Source organism: Anoplophora glabripennis, unplaced genomic scaffold, assembly GCF_000390285.2.
Source record: "Anoplophora glabripennis isolate ALB-LARVAE unplaced genomic scaffold, Agla_2.0 scaffold16, whole genome shotgun sequence".
Taxonomy (NCBI): domain Eukaryota; kingdom Metazoa; phylum Arthropoda; class Insecta; order Coleoptera; family Cerambycidae; genus Anoplophora; species Anoplophora glabripennis.
In genome coordinates, this window is record NW_019416253.1 from 1,088,497 (window position 1) to 1,112,988 (window position 24,492).

Consider the following 24,492-nt stretch of genomic DNA (forward strand, 5'->3'; position numbering starts at 1 on the left):
TATCAAGGTCAAATTGAATTTCAAGTCAAAGTCACACTCGTCGAGGGTCCGCAGAAGTCTTGCAGAGAAGTTCGCCGTAGGTTTGGATCATTGAAAAGTTGGGCGAAAATTTCAAATCTTTTTAAAAACAACAGTTTAAAATATAAAAAAACTTTTTATAACTTTTACATTATTTGTTCTAGAGATCTAAAGGCACCCGTAATTTAGTATTTCGATTTTTTAATAGTTAAAATTAAAAAATATGTATTTGTTTATAACTTGTTTATTATTTAATCTGAACGAACGCGGTTTATTATTCTAATAAATAATTGGTAGATGGGTACATAAAAGTTAACACATCGTGTAAAATATTTATCCGGGCCTTATCTATATTTATTTCGGTCTTTTAAAGATCAAACGCCCTCCTAGTAACTTTATTCGGAGCACGTTGGTGATGAAGTTCGTCGGCACGCGTAATTTTAAAAACTCTATAAAATTACGACCCTAATAAAGTTAAAGCAAAACTTATTACGGTTATAGTCTAGCAAACTGTAATAAACTGTTTGCCTGTGCACTTTCGTTTACAGGCTTTTCAGGCGGCACGCTGTAGAAATATTAATTTAAAATGTACATTTCCAGCTAGCAGGTAGTAGGTACTCCGAATAGCTGAGTGTATACTTAAAAAAATTGAAATAGAATTGTAGCAACTTTCAAATTGGTTTTTTGAAGAATTGGTGACTGACGTGAAAATATATTAACGCCAGAAATGTACCTACATAACAATATTGGGGAAATGTTGAAAGCGGGGTAGGTAATTCAATATCTGCTGCGCGGCGACAAAGGACCTTATAAATGGGTTTATAGGTCACAAAAAATTTAATCCAGAAGGTCTTAAAAGTTAAGTTGAGGAGAAAATCTCGTCCTTACCCCATTCATTTCTCTTTTTGTTGAGCCAAAGCATAGGTGCGGATTCGAGGGGTTGTAGTTTCAAGAGAAATGCCAAAAAAATTTCAAAGAACTTATTGGGTCAGCACTTAATAAGAGAAATATTCATTTGTTAACACACTTAAACAACAAGGATAAATCTTGATCTCTTTAACCACATATATAACGAGCGTTCAAATAAAAACGTGGTCAAGTTGGTTCTGAAAATTTGGACGTAGGGCGTAGCGTATAGCAAATGAACTTAAACGTCATCTGTCAAAGCGCTATATCGCCGCTATCAATTTGAATATTTTCGTTTTAAAAAGCGTTTAAAATGGTGTTTTCTCAAGAACAAAAAGTGTTTATCATAGAGTCCTACTTTAGAAATGGACGCAAGATTGATGGAATATGGAAGTATTCTATTGAGGAATGTTTCATAGAATTTCAAAATCAATTTCCCGGCGTTGTTGAGTACAAAATTTTTCAAAGTGCAGTTCAGCGTTGTGTTAATGTTTTTCGTGAAACGGGCAGTGTAACAAGAAAAGAAGGAAGCGGCCGACCTAAAAAGCGGACTGAAGAATTAAAAGAAAATGTCCAACAAATAATGGAAAATGCGCCAAGAACTTCTGTACGTGTTTTATCACAAATGGTGGGAGTATCAGTCGGTACCTGCCACACAGTGTTAAAAAAAGATTTGCGTTTGTTCTCCTATCGTTTAACTTGTCAGCAAGAACTTCATGAAGTTGATTTTCCGCGACGGGCTGTATTTTGTGAATGGTTTTTAAACAACTACGGTGAACTTCATAATATCACCTTTTTTTCTGATGAAGCCTGGTTTCATTTAAGTGGTTACGTAAACTCACAGAATATGAGAATGTGGTCTTCTGAAAAACCAGATAACTTTTTTGTCGAGGGCCCTCTACACGCTCAAAAAATTGGAGTTTGGTGTGCTCTCAATCGAAGGAGGATTTATGGACCTATTTTTTTTAATGGTACTCTTACTGCGCAAAGGTATAGAGAAGAAATTATCGCTCCTTTTGTTAACCAGCTGGAAGAAAACGAAATTACAAACTTTTACTTTCAACAAGATGGCGCAAGGGCACATACGGCAGGCGAGACGATGAATATGTTGAGGGAAGTTTTCCAAAATCGACTAATAAGTCTCAATGCTGAACATGAATTTCCACCGAGGTCATGTGATATTACGCCGTGTGATTTCTTTTTGTGGCCTTACCTTAAAAACACTATTTTTGAACTGCCTATTCCTGATTTAAACCATCTGCAGGCTCGACTTATAGACAAGATTCGTGAAATTAACAATACCCCGAGCATCTTAGAAAATGTCTTTAATTCTTTGAGGAACAGGTGTGAAAAGTGCTTGGAACAAGGAGGGGGACACTTTCAGCAGCTGCTTTAATTTATTGTTATAACAAGGAGGGGGACACTTTCCGCAGCTCCTTTAATTGTTTGTTATTGTTATCACGATTATTCTTTAAAATAAAGTTATATGGTCATTAACGTTATTGAAACTGACAGCTGTTATACAGCTCGCTGAGAAATGAGGTTAAGTTGGTCGCTATAAGCTACTCCCTACGTCCAATGTGTCAGAGCCAACAATGTTTTTATTTGAACGCTCGTTAGAAGGCTTTTAAAGCGTTTGTTATCAGAAATTCAATTCTTTCTTTTTAAGTAAATATTTATTACTGAAATTGTTTAGTTTTTTCTTCTTTTCTTCACATTTATATGCTCAAGTTATGAAACCTGAATAACTGCCATTATTTTCTTAAATTAAATAATTACTTATAGTGCTTATCCCAGAGTTGTACAAGTATTATTGGAAGAAACTGAATATTTCATATTAAAACAATTCAATTAAACAACAAATTAAATTAAACAGTACCAAGTAATTAATTATTGAAACGAATTAAATATTACTACACCAATTACTGCGCAACCACGAATAGTCAACGGAGCATGAAAAGTAGTACAGCATCAGCCATTACTGTGCATGTATAATTTAAGATATGAGTATGCATTAAAATGGATGGAAAATTATTTATAGAGCTGATAGTAGGTACCCTAAAAAAGGTGTATATAAACTTTCTTCCAAATATGGATTCTTTTTACTCCATATTTAGATTTTGAAAAATCCTGATCTCTAGACTTTCAGAGAGAAAAATGCTGTTTAAATTCTATCCTTGAAAAATCCTGTGATATCAAATCGGTTGCTGGCGTAAAAAATCGCGTATTTCATTTGATGTTACGTTGACTTTAGTTTGACCTTGGCTCAAGGTCAAATCTCAGGTCGCGAACATGTAAGTTTCTTGATATCCCACAATTTTTTATCGAGATTTCGCGTCTTTTTGGGACACCCTGCATTAAACCGCTTTGTTGAATTTATTCCTTTTTCCCTTGTCTACCAGCAAAGCACTATTCATATCCACCCTTGACCGACACCCTTGGTAACCTCCTCAAGATTTCTAAAAACCCCAAGACGAACGGCAGGTCCTTTTATGCGACTGAGCGAGGGGCGAAGGGCGGTTTCCTTTAAAAGTGATGTACCGTTACACGCCCTAATGATCCCCATAACAAGACCCTAGAGTCCTTGAGGATATCACGGTGATTAATAACCTTTTTTTTATGGCCCACATTGGCCACAAAATCCAACAGGTGCGTTTCCGACGCGTAGTGGAGACGACGCGTTGAATCGAATTTAACAATAGCGCTATCGTGATTCGGGAAAAATCTGTTTTAATTAAGGCGGCGGATTAATTATGTTTTTTTTTTTTGTAGGGGGATGGCCAGGATTCGAAAAAATGTTCCCATGGAATATAATCAGGCGGATGTTGGAGTTGAGAGTGTAGCGGAGATAAAGTGAAATTTGTAGGAACGGGAAAGGGAAAAGTACTTAATTATTTTCTTTGAGACATATGGCAAGTGAAAGTGAAAAGGTCGTCAATGATATATTTGCTTGGAGTACCCATTCTACACTGAAAAAAATGGGGTAATATCACATAATAATAATAATAATACGTATTTTTTTTCTGAATTTCCTAAGTAATTTCTTCTGTTCCATAATATCTAGTGTTCATTGATTCTAAAATGTGTTTACACGTAAATTACATAAATTTACATTGTAAAATTGTTATATTCCATAATGTATTATACATATAATAAAATATAATGTGTTTTTATAAAGAATATGTAAATGTACCTATGAAAAATGTTAATGTGATTGTGCAATTTTATAGTGTCTGTCGTTTGTTTCAATAAAGAAAAAGTACTTAAAACAATATGTAAATATGTTCTATTTGCAAATTTAAATATTGTACAATTGAAAAATATAAAAACCATCAATAAATGTTTACGTCGATATTGGAAAGATGGAAAATTTTGTTGTTATATGTTACTGAAATCATACATATACATATAAGTTACAAATTATCTTACATACTTGTATTATGTTTTGTTTTCCAGGCATAGTTTTTTGTGTACCTTAAAAATATCACATTAATGCAGGCATCTATAAAGCATTCAGCCATTGTTTTAAGGTTTGCAGTTTTATTATTTTTGGCAGATGAAATATCCAAAAAAATCTGGAAACAACATTGGAACTACTCCAAAGATTCTTCTTGAAAATTCATCCGGATCAAAAACAACAAAAAATGTATCAAAAAGGATAGAAGAAAGTTTTCAATTCAACAAATTTAAAGAAGCAGAAGTTGATAATATAGGCATATTCGTTTCTTTTTTAGATATGTAGATGGTAGATAATATTCAAAATCCGAAAATAAACGCCCATGTATATATTATGTAAATATTATCTAAAATAATACTAAAACAAGTCTTAAAGTCACAGAATATGTTATGATCTTTACTATCATGCATATACAAATAAATATTACAAAACTGATTATGTTATTTTAAAAGATATACAATTTTATATTTAAAATAACGAATTGCTGTTCTTATATAATTGGGTAATTCTATTACACCGAAAAAAAAAATTTTAAGTAAATAACTGATTGCATCGAAAATTAGTACTAGTACTATACATCATTATGTTCCTTGGCAATTATTTTTAATATGACACATCAGACATCAATTTTTACGTTTCCATACGCATTATTTTGCTGTAAGCATAGCCTGTGGCAAGCCAAAAAAGTCAATTTTTGAAAAATTTAAAAATATTAATTATTTTTGGAAATATATCGATTTTTTTAAAAAAGGGGTTCTCACAAATTGGCTAAATGTTCTCAGCGGATGGCTCTACAGTAACGATATTTAATTTATTTTCTTTGTAAAGAGTTGTAATACCACGCTATTAAAAAATTTTATTAATTTTAAGGATAAAAAATTGCACCTTTTTTGGGTATGTAATTTTTCAAATAGGTAACTATTTGAATTTTTACTTTATGACAACAACTTTTATAGAAAGAAATTGTTGACATTTTTTCACGAATAAAAAAAAAATGTTTTTCTATGACCTTCTGAAGAAGACAAAAGATAAGATTTTTATCGGTTTTTTCGATATATTTCGAAATGTAACAAAACAATCGATACTTCGATAAATCTTTTGAAAACCAACAACTTTCTCAGTTAAAATATTTCGATAGGAGCTATATTTTTTTAGTTATTTTACAAAAACCGTTTTTTACAACTTTGAGAACCTTTTTGATCATGTTCAACATTTTAGATCGAGTTTAAAGAGCATGAAACTCAATTTAAAATTTAATTTCCTATACGGTCATATTTTTTTTCCACGTAATAACTGTAAACACTTCTCTATAATGCTTGGACTATTATAATATGTATTTAGATTAAAGCTAAGATTTGCCCTATATTTAAGAAAGGTGATAAAAATTTTATTAAAACCACTTTCATCAAATTTTGGCATGTCGAAAGTTCAATGTCGACGTTTTATATCGACTGAAATTGTTGCTACTTCGGGAGTACCTCATGGTTCAATTCTAGACCCGCTGATATTCAATATGTTCATTAATGATATTTGTGACAATCTTGTAACAAATTCTCACTTGTATGTGATGACTTCAAACTGTTTTTAGTAGCTATTTTTCATGTGATCAGTCTTTGTCACGGATGACAATAGGACAGCAAGAATACAAAATGTTTCTTTGAACGATTGCATGTTTTAACAATTTGAAGATATCAGGTAAGTGTTCTTGTATTAATTACACTTAGATACATCTTTTAGTTTCCATTTTGCATAATTATTTACTACTAGCTGTCTACTAGATATTATTGACGCAATTCAGTGCTAGTCGTTGCATCTTATCCATATTGCAGTTGTCTCCGCAATATCAGCAGTTGTCTGTGGGGCTAGATATCTTTTTCATACCCATATTCCTAGTATCGCAGAAATTGGTTTGAATTCATTTGATTAGAANTGGACCGCCAAAAATTTTTTGAAAGTATAAATACTCAAATAAATTATTTAAAAAATGTTTTTTTTACGTTTGAGTGCCAACCTTATCATTTTTTCTAGTATTTTACAATTGTGTGAGTGTTTTGAGTTCTTAATGGTTGGTAAGCAGATTAAATTTGAGTGCAAATGAAAATTTGTAAGAAATATGAATTTTTTTTTGGACCTCGTTAAAAATTTTTAAAAGTATCCGGACCCCACCTAAAATTACTTGCCGACCCCTGTACTAAAGTATATACCAGATGTGTTAAAAGTATCTCAATTTTGGACACATCAAAGCTAAAAAACGACGGCCATAGAAAACAACGTTGATTTAACAAATTACTTACTTATGAAACACCCCGTATACACTATAATTATAAAAATACAGTCTGACTACATCAACAATCTTCGATCAACCTCCCCCCAGCGCAGAGACGCGCGCGCGTCGTTCCTGCCGAACCACCCGACTTTCCCACGCTTTTTATCGGGTTCGTACGCTTTTATTTACCAAAATAAATGTTTATCTACTTCGCGCTTTATTATCAAACACTCAAGTTAACATGTAGTCAAATAAGTGGGGCTATTTGTCTAGCAACCTAAGTGCCTTTAAAGATAATAAATTTAACAATTAATTACAAGTTTATTCAGACTCCGGTTTTTACGACCCATATAAAAGCTACCGGTCGTGTATCTCGACTAATTAAACTATTTGAAATGTGTCTGGCTTAACTGGATACATAAAATTTAGGGCAGGTCGCGGTTTAGAAGCATAATGCAACAATAATACAATAACAAGAACAACAAGATTTATCTTACTTAGCTTTGATTTATTTTGCCGTAACTGGTTGAAGCGCGATCGTGGTAGTACTTAAACAATGTTCTGTTTATGGCTAAAAATATAGTAAAAGTCTTGTATTGAATTCAATATCTAATTAGTAAAACAAACATTCAAGCATTATATCTGTATATGAAGAGTGCAACAACGCCCGTCGTCTATTGTTTAGTATTCACAAAACCCCATAAAAGAAAGTGGTTAACAATCCGCTTATAATCGCTGGACAAACATCCACCCACAAGTTCTCAAGATCGAGTGCGTTTTCTGTCTCTTTCTCTCTTAAAAAAGCATAAAAGTAAAATCCGTATCCGTTCTGTGCCACACGACTCTGAAGATGAAAGGCAAAGGCGTACGGTACCCGCAAAGGTAGACAGTAGTAAGGGTTAGTTAGGTCGGGTACCTGTTCATCATTCATCATCACAACAATATTTAAGCATTCGGGAGATAAAAAAGGCACTATAAAATCATGTTATTCATGTTGTTCAGAAACGTGTTATAAACAAAATATCAAAAAATCAACTCGAGACTAGTTGGGAAACTTTGTTAAAACAATGGTCAAAATTATGGAAAAGTGGTTTTTTGATTCGCGTAAAATAACTGCTATTCATAGAGAAAAAGGGTTTATACAAAAAAAGGTAGGTATTCAATAAATCTGTAAAATAAGACAAGTCCGAATAAATTCCGATAATTTGTTTATGCGCAAGAACTCAAAAATGGTCGAAATTGTCCGCTTTTTTCAATTGCTAATAAATTAATACAATTTTCATCGCAGATACTTGTAATTCAGAATTTTTGAGGCTTTTTGCACCCTTAATAAGTAGTAAAAATTTCAACCCAAAAGCTTCATTAGCTTGGCGTTGGCCGAATTTGTTATCTAAGAAGATGCTATTTTCAATTCATTTTTCCCAAGCTCACAGGTGTTGTAGGGTTTCGATCATTAGTTGTTTTTGTACCTAAATATGCATTTACTGACAATTTAATTTTTCAAATTTAATTTGTTTAAAAATGACTTTGAAAAAATGTTAATATTTATTAAATTGTTAAGCGCGCATGCTCCGCCTCGCTCTCGCCACTCGTTTGCTAGACCAAGTAATAGAACGCATCGCCGCTATCTTCTTTTTCGCAATTAAATAGTTGAATTCACCTTAATGTTAATGTAGGACATGAAAATATAGCTCTTAATGTATACTCTCTCCAAATTTCGGCTCTTAATATTAATAATAAAGGTCACTGCGATTAAATAAAAAAAATTATCTCAGCTTCTATTCAACTTATGTACAACAATTTTTTTTTAATTCGAAGAAAACTAAATTATAGAGGTTACTACTTTATTAATTACCTATCTTAACAATTTAATAAATATTAACTTATTTTCAGACATTTTTAAACAAATTAAATTTGAAAAACTAAATTCTCAGTAAATGCATATGTCAATACAACTATGTAAGTACAAAAACAACTAATGATCGAAACCCTACAACGCCTGTGAGATTGGGAAAAACGAATTGAATATAGCATCTTCTTAGATAAAAAAATTCCGCCAACGCCAAACCAATGGAGCTTTCGGGCTGAAGTTTTTACCATTTATTAAGGGTGCAAAAAGGCTCAAAATCCTGAATTATATGTGACTGCGATGAAAATTGTATTAATTATTAGCAATTGAAAAAAGCGGACATTTTTGACCATTGTTAACCTCTTCCGCATAAACAAATTATCGGATTTTAATCGGACTTGTCTTATTTTACAGATTTATTTAATACCTACCTTTTTTGTATAAATCTTTTTTCTCTATAAATGTTTTTTACGCGAGTCAAAAAACCACTTTTCCATAACTTTGGCCACTGTTAAAACAAAGTTTCCCAACTAGCCTCGAGTTGATTTTTTGATATTTTATTTATAACAGGTTTCCGAACAATATTCCGCAGAGAAACTTCTAATAGTATTTTTTTCCCGAAAGAGGCTCTTTCATGTCTATAATGACTGGGCTATTATTAGAAAATAAAGTGGTACATTAGAAATTAGAGCCCCAATGGTAAAAAACCTAATCTTAAAAAAAAATGGAACTTAAAATGTAATAAAAATATAGCATAACTAGTGCCCTCTATGAAATAGCCAAAAAATAATTAGACCAATGTATTTGGTATCATTAAAAACCCCGGAATACCAAATTTCATAAAAATATTTCGCACCGTTTAGAAATTTTCGTAAAAATTTTATTTTGTCGCTCAATATCTCGAAAACAAGAGGAGATAGTCATATGGTTCATAAGACAAAAAATTCATATTCTGTCACCCCCTGTATTTACGGGAGGTCTTTCTGAAACACCCTGTATAAGGATGTATATTTTTTATTTGTCTGCTTTCTTCGATGTGAGATTTTTGGTTAAATAGAATTGTTTTAATAAAAACTGACACTATTTGATTAAATTTTCAATTTTTGTATTCAACATTTTCATTAATTTCAAGGAAATTACAGTTCCCATCTTATCAATTATCTAAATCTTATCCCAATTTTTAAAACTTTAAGAGAAAATGCTTCCAGTTTTTATGGATGTCTTCAAACTTTTAGAACATTTACTATTTAAAAAATTTACAGTAAATATTTCTTCTTCACGAGACCTGTAATTTCCACTCACTCTAAAGATAACCACCGCAAATCAATTAATTCCTACTCTGCAACGATTCTCGTTACTTATATTTTGAACCAAAACAATCGATCACCCAACACCATCACCTCATAAGCTTGCAGGGGGATACTCGGGACGCCCATGGCCTATAACCTGAAGAACATATTAACAGTTATTTCCCATGTCTCACTATAATACACCTCAGCTCAGTCCGTGGGAACGTCGACTGCCTGTGAAGATATTTCACATGGTACGGTTTACCCCACTGTGGCCAGAGAAGGACACCCTGACCATGCGGCGCCCGAGGAGTGGTGGGGACGCAGTCTAAATTCCCACGATCCATCGGAATGTATACTCCCGGTTTTTAAAAACACCAATCATTCGGTGGTTGTCAACTGACCCACGACAAGGTAGCAATGAACTTAGGAAAAAATATAGATCAGTAGTTGGATCAACTTCGGAAAGCACAGATCTCATAGACTTGATTAGTTCAACTGAAGTGCGCGAAAACGTAAAGTGCGACTCTACTTTACAGTGTCAGTGAAAATCTTTTTGGATTTCAATCAAAGGATACGCCAAAAAGGTAAGTGATAGCGAAACCATAAAACTTTTTAAATACACTTAGTGTAAAATTTAACGAAAGCAAATTTAAATCAAAACGCTCAAGTTTACCACGCATATGAGAAATTTTATTTGTAAAATTTTGGCATGAGGATGCGTATATTTTCGACGAATAAATATGAACACTGCATGCTTCAAGAAATTAGGGACAACTCTTTTGTATAAAACTGTTCTATTAATCCCTACTACATCAGATAGTTTTTCTCCCATTAGACATTTGGCTTTAACAATTTAATTTTGGGTCACTGTTTTGCGAATTTTGGATTAATATTTTGAGATATGGTAATTGTGTTGTATTAATTATATGATCCATTAGATAAGTGTATCAACTTATGGAAAGGTGTACCCTTATACACTTTCCCCAAACGCTTATTTAGTGTAGAGAATTTTGTACTTGGTTTGCTGTTTTACAATGTGGACAACTTTTTTAATTTTGTTGCTATATGCTGGCAAATATTTGGAATCAAATCGTATTAATTTATTATAGAATAAATAAGTGTATAGCTTACAGGAAAGTGCACACAATACACACTTATCCTTGTACACTTTCCCTATACGTTTCTTTACACACAACAATTTACACCTCTTATCTTTTTTGCCTTTCTGTCTAGGACCAAAGTTTTAAAAAATTTTCTTGCCGTTTCAAAGAAACATAAAGAAACAATTGGGAAATATAGGCCAAACTTTTGTTTTTTTAATAATAATCTAGCTAATACAAATTATAGTGGTTTGGTCTTCAAGTAAGGAGAAAAACTCTAAGTAACATGGAAAACTTTATTCGCTGGTAACACGAGACACAACCGAGCAGGAACTAGGCTTCAAGATTTCTCCTTCGTGTCTTGAAATGTTTTCGGTTTTATCCTCGTCCCCAGGTACCTACTTTTATTATCCTATCCTAATTAACACTTATCCGGGTCATTACCTACTCGGTTTGTGCTTATGTACCCTAATAGACAACAACTAATTTATGTTTACAGCCTACTTATTCTAATCTCATTTGCTAAATACATTTATTTGGGACGATCTCGGATAATTCAAAGTATAATTTATATTTATTGGGGCAGGTAATTGTAGCGAACCGTTACAAAATAAAATAGAATATTGATATTTCTTAAAATTTAAAAAGTTATTAATAAATAGTCCACCAAAAAAAAAAGAAACAGTATTCGAACGCATTTTTTGTTTCAGGTTTTGATACCCTGCTGGTGCAAAATACGAACATGCCAATTAGTGAGGACGAATTTGACTATAACAGATCCCAGGAACCTCAATCAAACATGTCCAAAGCTGAACTGAGGAAAACCCACAAACCAATAATGGAAAAAAGGAGAAGAGCCAGGATCAACCATTGCCTGAACGAGATTAAGACGCTGATTTTGGAAGCCATGAATAAGGATGTACGTATACGCAGGTCTTTCTTTATTATTAGCGTAGATGTTTTATTTTTTTTCCGTTTTCCAGCCCGCCCGTCACACAAAGCTAGAAAAAGCAGACATCCTGGAAATGGCAGTGAAGCACCTCCAAAACGTTCAGCGTCAACATTTAGCTCTCGCGATGGCTACAGATCCATCTATCCTTAGAAAATTCAAAAACGGATTCGACGAATGCGCTACTGAAATAGACAGATACATGAGCCAGTCAGATGGGGTAGACACCGCCATGAGACAGAGGGTCACCAGTCACCTCCAGAAATGCATCGGGGGGATAGAACAAGTCGCTCAATTTAACTTCCCGGGTTTCAGTAATCTCCCGATTATTTCCGGAAGCAGCCTTTTTTCTTCCAACCAGGCGCAAGTGGAATCGTCGAGCACAGCAGGGGACCAGAACAATAATCCTAGGATACAGATCCCTCAGGGCATCCAGCTTATTCCCAGCAGGTTACCAAGTGGGGAACTAGCTTTGTTAGTACCGAATTCGAGTAACCTGCCTTATTTCCCCACAGCTGTTACTCAGAACGTTCAACAAAGACCAAGCGCTTTTGCCGCGGTCATACCACAATCCGCAGCGAGTGAAAGTTTAGTGCCTAAACCGCTTAGTCCTCCTCTAAGTCCGGTGAGCCAAGAAGAAGTGCGAGCAAGAAACCCATCCCCTCACGGATTCCGGCCAGTTCTCCCAGCCAGTCAAAGGAGTTACAGTGAAGATCATCAAGTTCCTCAGATATCTTCCACTGTATCTTCGGAAAAGCAACAGTTTCCTCAGCCAGTTGAAGTGAAAACTCTAAAGTATCCCATACACAAGTACTCAGACAAGGAGAAACGAAGCGATTCTCCAAAAAAAATTGTAGAACCGTTGTGCATTATCACCAACCAATCCGAAAGGTACAAACAGGCGCAAATGAAAGAAGACTCTGCCAACTACGAGGAAAATATCGTTCAACGTGGCATAAAACGAAAATTTCAAGAAGTGTCTCACCAACTAGGCCTTCTAACAGTGACACAAAACGAATTTTACAATCAGCCTTCCAAAAGTGTTGTGAGAGAAGGTGATGCTAGTTCGTCTTCAAGTTTTCACTTTCCTAGACCAACGCATCCTTCAGATAGCGTTCCCAGTGACGAGAAAAAGAACGAGGATCAACCTTCCGGTTCAAAGGATAACAATGCTGAAAGTACTAGTGATATGTGGAGACCCTGGTGATATCAGAGCGTCCTGTGATTATTTTTGTATCGACAAGCTCAAGCTCAAGCTTTAATGTAATATACAGTACAAATATGCTGCGTATGTGGTAATCCCTTAGTGTGACAGATTATATTTCGAGTGATGCTGATCCATAGTAATTATATTAATTCGATCTTATAAATAAATGTTGTTGTTATAACGTGTACTATTTTCTTCAAGCTCAAAGAAAGTTTGTACTTACCTACATTTATTTTATTATCTATTAAACCACTATCAGTTGCTTTCCTGTGGAAACTATCGTAGTTAAATTCCAATAATTGCCTATTTCTACCTATCAAGTGAAACATGTTATGGCTTAGTCAATTATTTTTGTTTAATTAATAATTTTATACTGAACTAAACTGATTGAGGATGGTTATTTTAATCTCATCATGTCATATTCAAGAAGAAAAGTTAAGAACTGAAGTTTCTGTATTTGCAGTTAGTTTTAATAAAAAAATTTATACTAACTTTTATTTTTGTCTCCCTTTCCTTCATAAAATATGTTAGATAGTAAATCCTTAATTTTTAAAGAAAAATGTTCACTTAATTTCTATCATTTAAATGCCGATGAAAATGGTTTTAGCAAAACCTTTTACATTAAATTAAATCTTATTACATTTCCTCAATAAACTGTTGTTAATTCTAAATATTTCAAAATTTAGTCTACTAATGTTCTTTTTGACCAACAAAAGTGGCATATAAACCAATTACCTACATAACATAGAAAATATTGCAATAAAAAACACCTAATAAAACAATATGTTAAATATTCAGGTTTATTAAATATGTAAATTAATTTATTAAGCTACCGAGAATCTTAGACTATTCACAAATATATGATTAAATATTTTACATTCCATTTTCATTCCATACTTACAAATTCTATTGTAAAAATACGACTAATATTATTTACCAAAACTCGTCTTCATCGTATGCAACCAAAACTACATCTTCGCTCTCAAAAATAGAGAAATTAGATCAAATATGCAAACATCAGTCAATAATTTCATAATTATTATTAGTCCTTCAAAGTTGATTTGTTCACCGCGACACCTGTAGGTGAAAAATCCAACTAAAGCGTTCGATCTTAGAGAGTGCCTTCTTTCTATGAACATCATTTCTGCATTTGTTTTCCGGGACACCTTAGGTGAAAAATTCAATTAAAGCGTTCGATCTTAGAGAGAGCCTTCTTTGTATAAACATCATTTCTGCAGTTTTAAGTGAACTTGGGCTATCGCTGTCTAGAGGGCGCTACAATCAATATCATCAGATTTAACGACAAGGTACAAGCAACAGGAATTTGTGACTTGAAACATTATAATAATGTAACAAAAGTAATCACAAACCTAAATGTAATAAACAATAATAATAATCAACACCTAATTTGTTGGATTTGACTACATAGGCTGCCCTCTACACGCAAGCGACTTAAGCTATTTTAAAATTGTAGGTAAATGTAGATCTACTCAGTTAAATAAATCAAGAATTTAATAGAGTTTTCTTTCTGCGTTCCGAAAAACATAACCTAAACTGAAGCAAACAGTAACTTGTTAATGTTAATTATTATTTTATGTTATACAAAGTACGTGTCTGGAGATACTCTGTGTAATTTCGTTATACTTTTAAATTTTTCAACTGCCATATTGTACGTATTCGACCTGTTATACCAAAACTGGACATAATTCTTGGAAATATCCATAAACATGTCGACAGAGCAAGTAAGTAAACCTAATTCAATACTACCTACGTCGTTCAAAGAGTATGTAAATCTTTCGGTTATAATAATTGCTATAAAAATATTCGTTTTTATTATTTTAAATTTCAAATTCAGAAAGCAAACAAAACAAAAACAAATAACTAATCACTCATACGTTTTTAGTTCTATTATATCCTTCTAGATGGGAGCAATGGCCAGAAATGTATTTAATGCAATTTTGTCAGTTTAATAGTTTAATAATAAATAAATTTGTAATGGGTACTTAAAAGCTAGGGGTGTAAAAGGTCATTATAAATCATAATGAAAAAAAAAAACAATCCATTTTAATTCTTACATAGCTGTACTAAATGCTGGTAAGTGTTGAATAGTCCAGGCGTTAGAGCAGTAAAAGTAGGCTTTGTTGTACAGAAAAATCCCAAATATTATGTAGAATAAGAAAGTCGTCAAAAAATAATAAAAAATGAAATTTCTTGATTTAGGGCTTACTTTCAATGTTACAGGGAAAAATATGTCGAAAAACGGGTAATTTTTCGTTCTTTTTATCTGTATGTCTTATTCTACATAATATTTGAGATTTTTCTGTACAACAAAATAGATGCATTTCAAATACAAACGCCTCGAATGGCATACCATCTGGACTATGATAAATCTAGAAATTTTGCAAGTGTTGCAAAAGAACGCCTTATTTATGAAGCATATACAATTTTTATAATCAGTATTTTTTAACTATAATGAACGCTTATTTCTTCTATATTCAACGTTTTCATTATTTTGATATTAATCCAAGTTGTACAAATAATTTACATCAATATTTATGCCTAGAAAGAATTTATTGAATTTAATTTACATGTGTACAAAATAGGTATCAATTTTAAGTTATTATTCAATAAAATATATAAATTATACATTATTCTCATTTTTGCAATACATTAATATGCCGCTTTAAGAAATGGTCTGTAAAATATTTAAATAAAAATAATAAAATAAAATAAATAAATAAACTTTATTGACTTTTTTACATACATAACAGTACATTTCAAGTAATAGAACACATATCAGAAATAAACTCATCAGTACTAAAATAGCATTTCGTCATAAAAAAATTTTTAATGAAATTATAAAATTATTTGAGAGACATTGAACCAATTTATTATATAAATCTATTTGGGGTTTATTATTTCTAGTTATATTGATCCTAGAGAAGATTAATAAGAGCTCCACAGTGCCTAGTGTTATATTCATGTACACCAGAATGTGTTGTACGTATGACTTTTTAAATATAACAAGTAAACAAAAAGAAAAAACAAATATTGTTATAAGATCTAGTGGATTAATGCTGATCATGATTTCGAAAGCTTGACATTGTATTACTTCAATTTGAGTAAGAGTAAAAGAGACACAACTTTTTTCAGAAAATCAAGCAGACAATACACAACACATCTACCAAACTTGCCAAAGAGGTAGCTGCTAGTCACAATATGGAGATTGCCTCAGATGGCATAGATCTCATAGCAGAAATGACGTATCAGAAATTGCTTGGGTATGGAATAGACTTGGATGCTTTTCAGAAGTAAGTACCTGTGTGGCCAGTGGGACGTACAATGGGGGAGGAGGCGCCCTCACTTTTTTCAATTAAGTCTCCCTTAAAATGTTAAATATAATATGCCTAATTTTACATACAATTAATATATAATATTTATATCTAAATAATAAGATAATCACCAAAAGTTTTGGGAGATTCTCTTGTACTCTTAAGAAATATAACGAGCGTTCAAATAAAAACGTGGTTGAAGTTGGCTCTGACACATTGGACGTAGGGAGTAGCTTATAGCGACCAACTTAACCTCATTTCTCAACGAGCTGTATAGCAGCTGTCAGTTTCAATAACGTTAATGACTATATAACTTTATTTTAAAGAATAATCGTGATAACAATAACAAACAATTAAAGGAGCTGCGGAAAGTGTCCCCCTCCTTGTTATAACAATAAATTAAAGCAGCTGCTGAAAGTGTCCCCCTCCTTGTTCCAAGCACTTTTCACACCTGTTCCTCAAAGAATTAAAGACATTTTCTAAGATGCTCGGGGTATTGTTAATTTCACGAATCTTGTCTATAAGTCGAGCCTGCAGATGGTTTAAATCAGGAATAGGCAGTTCAAAAATAGTGTTTTTAAGGTAAGGCCACAAAAAGAAATCACACGGCGTAATATCACATGACCTCGGTGGAAATTCATGTTCAGCATTGAGACTTATTAGTCGATTTTGGAAAACTTCCCTCAACATATTCATCGTCTCGCCTGCCGTATGTGCCCTTGCGCCATCTTGTTGAAAGTAAAAGTTTGTAATTTCGTTTTCTTCCAGCTGGTTAACAAAAGGAGCGATAATTTCTTCTCTATACCTTTGCGCAGTAAGAGTACCATTAAAAAAAATAGGTCCATAAATCCTCCTTCGATTGAGAGCACACCAAACTCCAATTTTTTGAGCGTGTAGAGGGCCCTCGACAAAAAAGTTATCTGGTTTTTCAGAAGACCACATTCTCATATTCTGTGAGTTTACGTAACCACTTAAATGAAACCAGGCTTCATCAGAAAAAAAGGTGATATTATGAAGTTCACCGTAGTTGTTTAAAAACCATTCACAAAATACAGCCCGTCGCGGAAAATCAACTTCATGAAGTTCTTGCTGACAAGTTAAACGATAGGAGAACAAACGCAAATCTTTTTTTAACACTGTGTGGCAGGTACCGACTGATACTCCCACCATTTGTGATAAAACACGTACAGAAGTTCTTGGCGCATTTTCCATTATTTGTTGGACATTTTCTTTTAATTCTTCAGTCCGCTTTTTAGGTCGGCCGCTTCCTTCTTTTCTTGTTACACTGCCCGTTTCACGAAAAACATTAACACAACGCTGAACTGCACTTTGAAAAATTTTGTACTCAACAACGCCGGGAAATTGATTTTGAAATTCTATGAAACATTCCTCAATAGAATACTTCCATATTCCATCAATCTTGCGTCCATTTCTAAAGTAGGACTCTATGATAAACACTTTTTGTTCTTGAGAAAACACCATTTTAAACGCTTTTTAAAACGAAAATATTCAAATTGATAGCGGCGATATAGCGCTTTGACAGATGACGTTTAAGTTCATTTGCTCTACGCTACGCCCTACGTCCAAATTTTCAGAACCAACTTGACCACGTTTTTATTTGAACGCTCGTTATAAAGACAATTGAATGTTTGTATACTTGAAATCCTCTCTTTGTCCTCGTTATAATATATTTGCAGTTATCAAGTCAAGTTAATTAATAAGTGGGCGATGTAGGAGCGTCACAGGAATACACGTGAGTTACTCTTTCTGCAAACCTGAATTACAATTTTTCAGCAAGAAAAAATGTTATTTCTAAATTATCTGCAAAATAAATGCAATGTGTATGATGTGTTTCCATATTGTTATGTCCACATATTGCGAGCATAATGTCAATTTAATCATGATACTAGAAAACATAAAGTGACATGTCGATCTTTATTTTAACACAATATACTGGAATGCTTGAAAATAAATTAAAATTAATATTCAGGCTTGGTATTGTTAGATTGATTGACTTTATTGGAATGTAACTTCGAAACAAAGGTCGACCTATTATTTTTGTGTTTTTTAATCTTAGAATTGAGTTAGCTTTATATTCTCAAACGTTGAACATAACAATAAAAAATCACGTTGACGACGAACGTATATTTTTAGCAGTTTCTTTTTAAGGAATATGTATCTTTATTTAAATATATATTAAATATGACGTTAGCAGACATCATTTTTATTCAATTGGAATGCTAGAGAGTTGTATCCTAATATAAAAATATAATTATTGATTAACGTAGTAAATGCCTTTGTACTGTCTTCCATTCACAGACTGGCGAAATCAGAAAATAAATAAATGTAGTTTTGAGTAATACTTAAAACTTAATAATACTTTTAACTAATAGTTAATATTTGAATTATTTTGAACTCTATCAAATGAAAATTAAGTGATTACTCATTTCAGACGAAAGACGATTGTAGCGCCCTCTTCAAGGTCGTGGTGCCTGCGTTCTCCGTATAATAGAGAAAAGCTTACGTCAAATAAGTAGTTCACGCGTTTTGTTGACATTTCACATTATTACAATAATTATTGCACTGACACATAATATTTCCTCTTAAATTCCAGACATGCCAAAAGGTCAACCATAACAGCGGACGATGTTAAGTTGTTAGTTAGAAGAAATGAGTCACTGGTATATTAAATTATTACGTTATAAAATTGATATGAATCAGGAATAACACTATTCGTTTTCAGAAGCAAATGGTCGATTCGAAACTTCAAGCTGCTGGTAGCCTGAAACCTACCCCAGACAACACCACGGGCGCCAAACGGAAACGGAAAGCAACTTGAGGCTAGCTTAAGAATCGTTAAAGTCGTATTTTCATCGATAAAGTGATATTTTTACAACATGTATTTAAATAGTCTTAAGCTATCCAGAGGAGTACCTCAGGGACCAATTTTATGCCTTATACTTTAATACTTACACTGTTTTAGGTTAGGCATACTTTTTTGTCTAATAAAATTATTTTGTAAAACGTGTATTGAAATCACCGTTTCTGGATGGGTATGATTTTTCAAAAGTATGTTCTGTTTTTAAATCTCGATAAATCAAGATTAATGGGATTCGATACAAAACGTGACAGAAAGGGCTCAGGGGTTCCATGAATGTGATATTTACTAATGCACCCATCCACAAAGTGAATATATGCCTTAGTAAATCTAAATGATAAATCGAATGCGTATGATAGCACGTTTCTGCGCGTTATTTTCAATTATAATTCGAGGTTTATTTGAAATATTTGCCTTAATTGCAATAATTACAAAATGACAAGTGTATACTTCCCAGAAAAATTATGTTTTCGTCGCAGGAAACATACATAGGTATTGTATTTTCTAAGCCGAGAAGGTTGCACTAACCAAATTTGGACAGGACATAGCTAATACAATGCGAAACATAGCCTTACTGTTACAAATGTTGTCACTGCAGTTCTTGGTGGTGAAAATTCGAAATATTTGAAATTATTCAATTTTCGTGGCTGAAAACTTATACAGGGTGACCCATTAAGAATGGAAACACTCGCGTACAAAAGTTGTTTATGGACCGATTTGACCGTTTTTTTTTTTTAAAGATAGATCTCCAAAAGCTCTATCTTGATGCAAAATTTGAAGACGAAATTTTGGTTTTCAAGGCCTAAGTACTACGAATTCTTTTTTAAGTGAAAAATAGCAAAATTTTGTTAGCGATTTTTTTTATAAAAAATTTGACTACACCACTGGATTTAGGAACCCCTCAAGTGCATTTGTACCAATTTTTGCGAAAAAAAGTTTGCCTCTAAAAAAGTTCTGACAATATCGGTATCCTATTCTTTTATAAAAACCGAATAGAACCCAAAGGGAAACAAAATTAAATAACAAACACTGGTTTAATAATTATTAATAAGAAACATAAAAACTAGTATATATAAAATAACTTACAAATATTACCTTCTTAGACAAAAATAATTACATTTATAATTTTTTTATTCAAAAAGCCACTGGATTCTACAACTATAATTCAATTCTTTGTGAAGAATTTTCTGAAAAAAATATTACGAGATATTCCAGAAAATAACGTGCTTAAAAATAATATGAACAAAATTTGGTAGGCTGTGAAAAATTGAAGTTTAGACAACAAATGTCAAACTTCACAAGTAGTGGCACATTGTAATATTATTTGTGCATGGTTAAATAAGTTCCATAATTCTTTGCGATGGCTCAAAGTTTATAGTCCACAGTACGGGCCCCCCCTGGAAAGTTGATTACCACATACTTTATAACTCCTGAGGAGCTTCGTTTTGACGAGTCTACCACATTTTTCCTCCGTGACTTTTCTCGATTCCTCCGCTTTTCCACTCAGAAAAGTCCAAAAACATGGCAATTTCCCGGGGTCTTGAAAACTCAAGACCACATCTTTTATTTTTAGCTTAAGTAACTGGAAATTTTGTTGCAAATGCCGATTTAAATTTGTCCGACAGAAATTCCTCCGACATTGACGTGTCTACCGGTCGAAACATGCCAAAATAACAGGGTATTGAAAATCAATTACCACATAGGTAATTTTTAGTAAAATTAATTGTAAATAATTAATTCAGTCAAAAAGTATTGTTGTCCGACAAATTTCAAGCCGCGTTTTTTCAGTCCGACAGCTGGAAATCGGAATTTTCACGGGGTATGAAAAATCGATTACCACATATCTAATTTTCATTTTTTCCACTTTTAAATTTACTGTACAAAATAGTGATATAAGTGTCCGACGATTTAATGTCCGCAAATTATTAAAAAATCAATAAATCAATAAACGTGATGAAATTTAATTTTTTCACTCCAAAAATTTCATATTTATAAATGGTTATTAATTATTATTATGTAAATTATTATTTGTTTCAAATAAATAATTATAATATTGCTTATTTTATGCTTAAAAATTTAAAAGTTATAAACAAATGAAGTTATTTTTGAGGCGATTAATACGATCTTAGTGCATAATGCATTATTTCTAAATAAATTAATATTATACTTGATATAAAAATCCTTTTTTCTCTTTCAAGTTTTCATTCGCGTTTGTTATTTTTCTTTACAAAAATTTTCCTATTTTTCTAAAAGAAAATCCCAAAACTTTTGTGCATAATTTTTTTACACCATACATACTTTTTTGAAATCGTTTAATTCTTTTCTCGATATTTATTTGGCTAAATTGAGCATATAGAGATTTACAATTACAAGAATAAAACGAAAAATATATACAGGGTGTTTCAGAAAGACCTCCCGTAAATAAAGGGGGTGATAGTATGATAAAAAATGAGAATTTTTTGTCTTATGAACTCTATGTCTATCTCCTCTTGTTTTCGAGATACAGAGAGACAAAATAAAATTTTTTAAATAACATTTTTATGAAAATTTCCAAATAGTGCGAAATATTTTTATGAAATTTGGTAGCCCGAGGTTTTTAAGGGTGCCAAATACGCTAGTCTAATTATTTTTTGTATATTTCATAGAAAGCGCTAGTTATGCTACATTCTTATTACAATTTAAGTTATATTTTTTTTAAGGTTAGGTTTTTTACCAGTCGGGCTCTAATTTCTATTGTACAATTTTATTTTCTAAAAATAATGCACTCTTGTTAGAACTTCCTAATGTGGACGATTTTCGAGAAAAAAGGCTTTTAATTAAACTCTTACAATATTACACTATAAAATAAGTGACTTTTCTCAAAGTAAGCTTGAGCTTTGAGAAGAGGAGATAGACATATAGTTCATATGACAAAAAATTCTTATTTTTTGTCGTCCTCACCCCCTGTATTTACGGGAGGTCTTTCTGAAACACCCTGTATTGTATATTTATATGGAATTTTGCTTAATACATGAAAATACCTTATTAGAAATTATAAATACATGTGCACATTTTTTACGAAATTTTTTTCATCATTTTTTGTCGGACTGACGATTTGCGGATATATTTTTGTCGGACATTACAATTTTTGCTTATAAAAAACACTTTTCTATCGTGTGTTATTTTTGTCCGACATGTGGTAATCGATTTTTCATACCCCGTGAAAATTCCGATTTCCAGCTGTCGGACTGAAAAAACGCGGCTTGAAATTTGTCGGACAACAATACTTTTTGACTGAATTAATTATTTACAATTAATTTTACTAAAAATTACCTATGTGGTAATTGATTTTCAATACCCTGTTATTTTGGCATGTTTCGACCGGTAGACACGTCAATGTCGGAGGAATTTCTGTCGGACAAATTTAAATCGGCATTTGCAACAAAATTTCCAGTTACTTAAGCTAAAAATAAAAGATGTGGTCTTGAGTTTTCAAGACCCCGGGAAATTGCCATGTTTTTGGACTTTTCCGAGTGGAAAAGCGGAGGAATCGAGAAAAGTCGCAGAGGAAAAATGTGGTAGACTCGTCAAAACAAAGCGCCTCAGGAGTTATAAAATATGTGGTAATCAACTTTCCAGAGGGGGCCTGTACTGTGGACTATTAACTTTACATGAGAAAATTGAAATATTACGCCTTTCTGGAGAAAATGATCGGATGGCGATAGAGGTGTGTATAATATTTAACAACAGACATCCAGATAGACCTAATATTACGCATAGCACAGTTTTTAAAATAAACAATACTTTTATGGAATATGGTGCTGTATCAAAATGCATTTTAAAAAGGGACAATCAACAGAGAAGACGTATTCACGAGCAGGGAATTTTAAATTATTTTACAAACAATCCTCAGAATAGCTTCAGGATTGCTAGTTTAGATTTAAATTTACATAGAAAGTATCCGACGCTGCCTAAAAAAAAGTAACATAAAACCTTATAAACCTAAGTTTCTTCACACTCTGGAACCAGGCAATAATGAGAAACGAATGGAGTTTTGTCTCTGGGCACAGGGACAATATTTCAATTACTTACCGATTTTTTCAAAAAATATCTTATTCAGCGATGAGGCCACATTCATTCACGACGACTGTAATTGTATCATTACAGAACTCGCGGTGTTGGGTTTTAGAAAATCCAGAGTGGATAATTAATTACCGAAGACAATATAGTCAGAGAGTTAACGTTTGCTGTGGCATACTTAACGAGAGAGTCATTGTTCCGTTCTTCTTTGAAGGGAATACGAATGGCCAACAATTTCTACATTTCCTTCAGAACGAATTTTTTAATACAGTCGATAATCTTCCATTACAAGAAAGAGTAAATCTACATTTTCAGTTGGATAGATGTCCAATATACAATGCGAGGCAAGTCAGGGAGTGGCTTAACGAGAATTTCTCCAATCATTGGATAGGTCGAAGCAGTCCATTAATTCATTGGCCACCCCGATCTCCGGATCTTACCCCACTTGATTTTTTTCTATGGGGCTTTTTTAAGTCAAAGTTTATAAGACACGCCCAAATAACCGGAAGGTATTGTGCACTAGAGTAAGGGAAGTGTGTGAGGAGATTAACTAACGCGCATCAATTACGAAATGTAAAAAATATAAAAAAAAACGTTTTATGATTCTTATTAATAATTATTAAACCAGTATTTGTTATTTAATTTTGTTTCCCTTTGGGTCCTATACGCTGCATTAGTGTGACGTAGCGCCAGCCATTTTGTTCTGGTAGGTCGCGGTTCGTTATCCAAACAAAGCGCGATTAACACGGCAAATTTACAGGAAGGTGTTGTTTTGACCTCATTTGAAGATTTTAAAGGATAAAAACATCGAAAACGGTAAGAGTGTAGTTAATTTAGCCTATAAATGCATTCATGCAAGACAAATTGGTAGTAATAACTGAAATATTAATATTATCTAAATTTAACATAACCTCACTTTATATAGTTTATTATAAAAGTAATTTTATTTAATGATGTTAATAGTACTAATCCTGCATTCATCATGGTTATGTGTTGGGCTCCGGATTGCAAGCACTACAATGAACGAGAAACTTGTAAGTTTTTTAAATTTCCGAAGGACCCTAAGGAACGAAACCGATGGAAAAAACTTGTGAGGTAGGTATGAAATATACCTTTTAATTTTGAATAACTGTTTAAATTTTCTATACAAATCTATTGTATAATATGATAGGCGTAATG

General features: G+C 32.7%; 2 protein-coding genes across 2 annotated transcripts; both read left to right on the forward strand.

Moving 5' to 3' along the window:
- The first annotated feature begins 10,312 nt into the window (after window positions 1-10,312).
- On the forward strand, window positions 10,313-13,044 carry LOC108913893 (protein deadpan-like). The gene is made up of 3 exons (XM_018719550.1): window positions 10,313-10,372; window positions 11,599-11,807; window positions 11,872-13,044. The coding sequence occupies exons 2-3, from the start codon at window positions 11,631-11,633 to the stop codon at window positions 13,042-13,044; spliced, it is 1,350 nt and encodes a 449-aa protein (XP_018575066.1). The 5' UTR covers window positions 10,313-10,372; window positions 11,599-11,630.
- Window positions 13,045-14,612: 1,568 nt separating this feature from the next.
- On the forward strand, window positions 14,613-19,337 carry LOC108914040 (centromere protein S-like). The gene is made up of 4 exons (XM_018719739.1): window positions 14,613-14,786; window positions 16,198-16,355; window positions 18,991-19,057; window positions 19,120-19,337. Exons 1-4 carry the CDS (start codon window positions 14,772-14,774, stop codon window positions 19,213-19,215), a joined length of 336 nt encoding a protein of 111 aa, XP_018575255.1. The 5' UTR covers window positions 14,613-14,771; the 3' UTR covers window positions 19,216-19,337.
- The last annotated feature ends 5,155 nt before the right edge of the window (window positions 19,338-24,492 follow it).